This window comes from Bos grunniens, chromosome 9, assembly GCF_055505025.1.
Source record: "Bos grunniens cultivar Pamir isolate PY7600 chromosome 9, Bosgru_T2T1.0, whole genome shotgun sequence".
NCBI lineage: Eukaryota > Metazoa > Chordata > Mammalia > Artiodactyla > Bovidae > Bos > Bos grunniens.
In genome coordinates, this window is record NC_141173.1 from 37,287,183 (window position 1) to 37,294,120 (window position 6,938).

General features: G+C 39.1%; 1 protein-coding gene across 5 annotated transcripts in view; it reads left to right on the forward strand.

Moving 5' to 3' along the window:
* HS3ST5 (heparan sulfate-glucosamine 3-sulfotransferase 5) overlaps window positions 1-6,362 on the forward strand; it is a 298,567-nt gene extending 292,205 nt beyond the window's left edge. For all 5 annotated transcript variants that reach the window (XM_086317205.1, XM_086317207.1, XM_086317206.1 and 2 more), the window contains 2 exons: window positions 886-1,024; window positions 4,625-6,362. In XM_086317205.1, coding sequence (XP_086173331.1) covers window positions 918-1,024; window positions 4,625-5,555 — 1,038 coding nt within the window. In that variant the 5' untranslated portion in view covers window positions 886-917 and the 3' untranslated portion in view covers window positions 5,556-6,362. The remainder of the gene's footprint in view (window positions 1-885; window positions 1,025-4,624) is intronic.
* Window positions 6,363-6,938: the final 576 nt, after the last annotated feature.

The following is a 6,938-nucleotide window of genomic DNA, read 5'->3' on the forward strand; positions in this document are numbered from 1 at the left end:
AAATTCATTGAGAGCCATGAGGGGGTCACGTAGCAGGGGCTTCTAGTCTGAGCATGATTTTAGAATCTGTCACTCCAACCCAGGTCTGGGCAGAGGCAATGAAGGGAAACATCAAGTTACTTAGAGCCACTGCCCCCAAACATCTGAGGTCGTAACAGTTCCCACTGATAACCTCAGTAAGTAAAGACATAGCTTAAAAAAAATTTTTTTTTTTTAATTTTTGCTGTACCACTCAGCCTGTGGGGTCCCAATTTCCCAACCAGGGATCAAACCCGCACCCCTTGCATTGGAAGCACAGAGTCCTGACTGGGCTGCCAGGGAAGTCCCAAGACATAGCCTTTGACCTCACCCCCTTCCTCCATTCACAACCAAAACAAAACAAAAACCATGTCAGTCAAACATGTCATTATTATGCCCCAAATGATAACTTACCGAGGGAGGATCCCAATTTCTATATTCATCCCCCTATACCAAAAAGAACCTTCAGTTTCCTGGTTGCCCTGCTGCTCAAACTCAGGTTGCTCAGTTGCTCATTTTATCAGTATTTTTGAATGATTAACAACTCTATATATATAGATAGATAGATAGATTTATTTAAAATGATTTTTGCATTTTAATTTACTTTGACAATTGCCCAGCAAGTCCTTCTAGTTAGTATCTTGCCTCTAGTTTAGTTTTGATCTTAAAACACATACCAAAAGAAGGAAAGTAAGTTTTGCCAAATACCTGTTGTACCATGAACATTGTTAAGGTTGATGCGGCATTGATGTTCTTTGTGTGACATCACTTAATCCCTGTATTCCCACCCCTGCATGGCTTTGTGACAGTCAACAGAGCCAGTAAGAGATGACTTCTGATAAGTCCCCTTCTATCCCCGTCTCTCAGGCTACAGGAGTCCTGAAGGTTGATGGAGGGCCATGCTATTCAAACAGCAGGCGTGGCTGAGACAGAAGCTCCTGGTGCTGGGAAGCCTTGCCGTTGGAAGTCTCCTGTATCTAGTCGCCAGAGTTGGGAGCTTGGATAGGTACGTGATTAAACACATACTCATGCCCATGTGACTTTACATGTCTCTTGATTTAAACTGCCTTAGGACATAATTTTAAATCTATCCATTTGTTTTCCTCTCTCAACATTCCCAAGAAACATTTTTCTGCAGCATTAATTTTGATTTATTGAGCCTTTCGAAGAAAGAGATCCAAGTTGCTCAAACTAAGGTGTTCGTCAAGATTTATTTGTATTCTGTGTGTGTTGATGTTTGTTTTCAGAGAGGGATAAAGCAATGTACAGTAAAAATGTCATTTACTAGAGCTATGCATGCATCTGGTTGTTGACCTCTAGCCATAGCCAAATAGTGATGATGTATTTATGTATTTACATTTTGAAATTTATAAGTGGACAATTACGGTGCTACCAAGAGAGTTAAAATCATGTATGAGTCTGTTAAGGAGCTCATCAAATTTGGAATCCATTGCCCTGGAAAGATGGCTGCAGACTTGGGGAGTTTTAACTATGTTAATTAGCTCTGGTTTCTAGGAACGGAACATAACAGACAAGGAGGCTGTCACTCGGAGTAATTCCCAGAAAGCAATGGAAAATCCATGGAGAGGAAATTTACAGAGCTAGGGTTTGGCTCTAACTAAGCCAACATTGAAAGGCACTAGACCTGCGGAAGTCCCAGCAATGCCAGCTAGGTTCACATTGAATGCTTCTGGGTTGTCCCATTTCTGGAATGATTGGAAAGGACACAGAAGTTAATTTCTGAAATGTGAAGCTTCCTTCTTTGCCCTTTAAAATTAATTCTTGTACTTAAAAGACAATTCAGTTCCCATTTCGTGCCCAACTCTTTGCAACCACATAGACTTCTCTGGGCCAGAAAACTGGAGTAGATAGCTTTTCCCTTCTCCAGGGAATCTTCCCAACCAGGTATCAAACCCAAGTCTCCCGCATTGCAGGCAGATTCTTTACCAGCTGAGCCACAAGGGAAGGCCTATGAAAGTGCAGCCACACACTAAAATAAAAATATCTTTCTTACAATTTTTCTTCTCTATAGATCTTATCACACAAATATTTAACAAGTAATATAATAATGTTTTTTTCCTTCAGCCAGTGTTAATTTTGATAGATAGAATGAACCCTCTGATGCTTTTCAATTCAAAATTCCTGAGTAAACTTCCTATTCACTAGTGGCTAACCATGGGAACCGATATAGCCCAGAGCTTATCACTGACTCCAAGTAGTTCCCTAAAGTAGTGCTTGTTGTTAGTGAAAAGCCTTGATGTGGTGCATTGTCCTGTGTCCATAATGGAACTTTTATATCAGGTTCTTCCTAATGTTTTAATTTTTTCTAATCATTTAATCTGAATAATTGATCTAATGATCATCAGCACGTTAGTTATTTAGTTGATAACTTTTCATTTTTAACCTGGTCTCTAGTCTCTAATGGGGTAGCTTTTATAAGGACTTGGATTGCTTTGCTTTCTCAAAACCTCTCACTTGAGAGTCTGAGCAGTCTTGGCACATGTTGACATAAGCTTGTCCTTTAGAAACTGAAGAGCCTGCACTCTTGGTAGGAGGCTGAGCTCAGTTCCTTCTACTGTCCTTTCCACTCCTAAAATTTCTTATTTTTTAGTCTGGGGTCCATGCCTGCTCTCTAGGAATTAGAAATAATATGATATTTTCTCTTATTTTGAATAAGGAAATCCAAAAAGCAATTGTTCGATGGGGAATGAGCTCCCATGATAAAAGGTAAATAAAGGAAAGAAGGAAAATGGCCTTTTCTAGATGTAGGGAAATTTCTTTCCAGCTCAAACAAAGCAGAGTGTTTCAGCCTCTCTCAACCTGAGTTCTGTGAGAGAATCAGGTCCTACAGCAAAACATTTGATTGACCGTTTCCTTACTTCTCCCAAGGACAGCATCATTCAAGATGCCTAGGAGAAAAGTCCATCTATTACATTCAATGGATGGATTAAGGAATTTGGATTTAATTCTCAACTAGAGCCCAACAAGACCTAAAAGATGAATTTGTGACATCCCAATCAATGTCATAATTAAAAACGTACTTTGAGTATATATATATTGCTACTTTTATGTCTTCCACTTAGAGCTCTAGCTTATCAATCCTATTAACAAATCCATAAAAACAAAATTCATTTTCTCTAAAATATTAACTGATAAACCATATTTTTAATAGTGTGCTATATGTTCATGGTTTACACAATGAGCAAAAGTTTTTTAAAAAAATCATAAAAAAACTCACTGAAAAATAAAATATGTTCATAAGCATTAAAACAGAGAGCTGCTTAAACAGCAGAGGTAAAGCCCCTTCCCCTCAGTTCTGCAGAATGCCTTGGTATAACCTTGAGGTTTCTCCCTTCTCCTTTTAATTGTAAACATTACAGAAAATAAAAAAGATTCAGTGGGGTCTCTTGGGAAAAGCAAGAGACAGCCTCATTGCCCTACAGACAGGAGGACATCAGCTCCAAATTATTAGGGTAACAAGAAGCTTCAGTTGAAGGAATTGGTTTAACAGCCATTTTGACTAATATTGTACCCTTTAACAAGAAAGTGAAAATGCCTTCTCAAGTAAACTCAGGAAAATTATAATGAATTTCAGTTCAATTCTAGACTATACCCAAAAGAAAATTCAATTCACTAACCATATAAATTGGCCACACCAAATTAAATAGCCACTCCAGTCTAATATCATTGTGATTGTTACCACACCTTTCTCTCTGAAAAAAAGCAGCTGTGGTTGCTCCTTGCTTAGGCAATGTTGAAGTGGAAATCCTCTTTTCTGGCTCCATCCAATGCCTTCCTTCCTTCACAAATTTGAGTCCCTGATTTAAGTGCACTTGGCAATGAGGACCTCAGGTTTCTGGGGCTGCCAAGGTCTTGTTGATTTCTGGTCCCAGGTGTGATAGGTGATATACAGCACTTGCTGATTGCATTGGATTTGCTCCTACATTCAGCAAAGTAAAAACATAAGCCTGACCTTTTTAGATAGAAAGAGAAAGAGAGGCAGAAGAAATATGTACTCTGCTAGCTGTCCCCAGGGCCAAAGGCAGAAATTCTCATAAAATGAAAAGCTCAGCAAGTGCCAAGATTGGAATTTTGCATGTTGATGACGCAAATAGTCAAAGGCAGAAACTGGGACCTCTTTTCAGATTCTATCTCAAAGATTTTCAGTTATATGAGTGCAGCTGAGCTGTAATAAAATAATACAACACGAAACCCACAGGACGTGGCCTCCTAGCTGCCCTTTAGCCTCTCAGCTGAAGATTCTAATCTTCTATCTTTCATATTTTCTAAATGATGTTAACTGGTGAGCTGTTAAAAGGCTATTAGTATGGTTGGTGTCACTTGTCTGTCCTGTACTGTGAATGTCAGTACATGCTATAGTCAATTAAGTGCTTGGTGAATAAAAATTTTAAGAAGCACTAATAAAAATATCCCATCAATTATGTGTGCTCCATTTAATACAGGGTTGCTTAAAATAAAATTTCCCAAACATATGTTGATTATAGATTGCAGCAGGCGGGGAACAGTGGTTTTCTTTATGCAGGAACCAGAGAAATGAGAAGTTAGTTGCAATGAGCTCCTTAGAGTGTCTCTCTGTTGCTTACAGGCTACAACCCATCTGCCCCATCGAAGGCCGATTCGGAGCCCGTGGTCAGGCTGAATTCCCCCTGCGCGCCCTGCAGTTTAAGCGTGGCCTGCTGCACGAGTTCCGGAAGGGCAACTCTTCCAAGGAGCAGGTACACCTTCATGACCTGGTCCAGCAACTTCCCAAGGCCATTATCATTGGAGTGAGGAAAGGAGGCACCAGGGCCCTGCTTGAGATGCTGAACCTCCATCCAGCAGTGGTCAAAGCCTCTCAAGAAATCCACTTTTTTGACAATGATGAGAATTATGCCAAGGGCATTGAGTGGTATAGGAAAAAGATGCCTTTTTCCTACCCTCAGCAAATCACAATTGAAAAGAGTCCAGCATATTTTATCACAGAGGAGGTTCCGGAAAGGATTTACAAAATGAACTCATCCATCAAGTTGTTGATCATTGTCAGGGAGCCAACCACAAGAGCTATTTCTGATTACACTCAGGTGCTAGAGGGGAAGGAGAGGAAGAATAAAACATATTACAAGTTTGAGAAGCTGGCCATAGACCCTAATACCTGCGAAGTGAACACGAAATACAAGGCAGTAAGAACCAGCATCTACACCAAACATCTGGAAAGGTGGTTGAAGTACTTTCCAATTGAGCAATTCCACATTGTCGATGGAGATCGCCTCATCACGGAACCCCTACCAGAACTTCAACTCGTGGAGAAGTTCCTAAATCTTCCCCCAAGGATAAGTCAATACAATTTGTATTTCAATGCTACCAGAGGGTTTTACTGCTTGCGATTTAACATTATCTTTAACAAGTGCCTGGCGGGCAGCAAGGGGCGCATTCATCCCGAGGTGGACCCCTCTGTCATTACCAAATTGCGCAAATTCTTTCACCCTTTCAATCAAAAATTTTACCAGATCACTGGGAGGACATTGAACTGGCCCTAAAATAATAAGTCATACAACACTGTGTGTTGTGCCTGGAGACAGACAATGTCTCTTCTAGATTAAAATATGCACTTTTCCTAGACACAACTGTCCACGTCATTTTTCCATGTATACTTGTACATACGCAGTGTATGACCAAATATAAGATCAGCTCTTTTTCTACTGAAAATTTACAAAAAAAAAAAACCCACCAATTTGCGGTCTACACAGTTGCATCTTTTATGCTATTTAGAAAAAGAAGAGGTGGTGGTACTGGGAAAAAGTGACTTCAGCTATTCTCAAAGAGTTAGTCTTCCTTCAAGTCAGGATTTGTCGCCTGCCATTTTCATAGATTTAAGCCAAAAGATGAACGTGTGAAAATGTACCAATGGCTGTGAAGTTTCAGGAAGTAGAGGATTCAGTTATGCATACTTTTCTAAGGGAAAGCTGACTCTTTAATTCAGTTGCTGAATTGATGCCATGAAAACAGAAAATACTATTTTCTTATTATTTAAAAGGATGTCTTATCTCATAAAATTGACATCATTCCAAAGTTCCTGTGGTGATTTTGCACTATCGTTTTCCCGTATGGACCATGGTGTCACTTGTTGCATGTCAATCACACGTCGGAAAGTTGAGTCCCTTTAATTCCGTGTTCTATGTCAACAAAGAGAAATGTCATGTACATAATGTATATAGTTGTAAATACTGCTTTCACACTAAGTAACTCTATTTTGTAAACTGAATATGGCTATTTAATTTATTGTGAAAATTAAATTTATTGTGGTATTTAAAAAATGGAATGGATTAAAATTACTCTATGTGCAATTTTTTTTACTCATTTGTCTTACGTGTCCCTTGCTGGCTCCCAGAGTCAAAGCTGTTTATGTACACATAAGAGCCCTTGGAAAGATGCCCTTCTCCACTGAGTTTCTGTACCCTTGTGACAATGGAGTAATGAAGTAAGGTTGACTATATTTTTAAAAATATCTCAACCATCCAGAAATCTAGTATAAAAGCCACCTCAAAGAACACTACTGCTTCTCTACTCCAACTTTGAACAATTAAAAAGTTGCTTCTGGTGCCAGGAGACAGACAAGAAATACTTCAACATAATCAAAGCGTAGAAGAATCACAATTTTATTTGAACTCAGTCAGACCAATAGAGAAATTAAACAAGATTAGAAAATTTGTGTAGCCTCTATACTGAAAGCTGCCAAAGCTTCAAAAATAAATACGAACTCTCAGAACTCCCTCTTTGAGATAAAACTACATCAGCCTGCTCAAAAATGATCAAATTACATAGTGTTGCTATTACTAACATAAACATATGGCTCCGATTTCCATCCAGAGAAGTTAATGCTAAATTGGGTGTTTGCTAACATCAGATACCCTGTATTATGC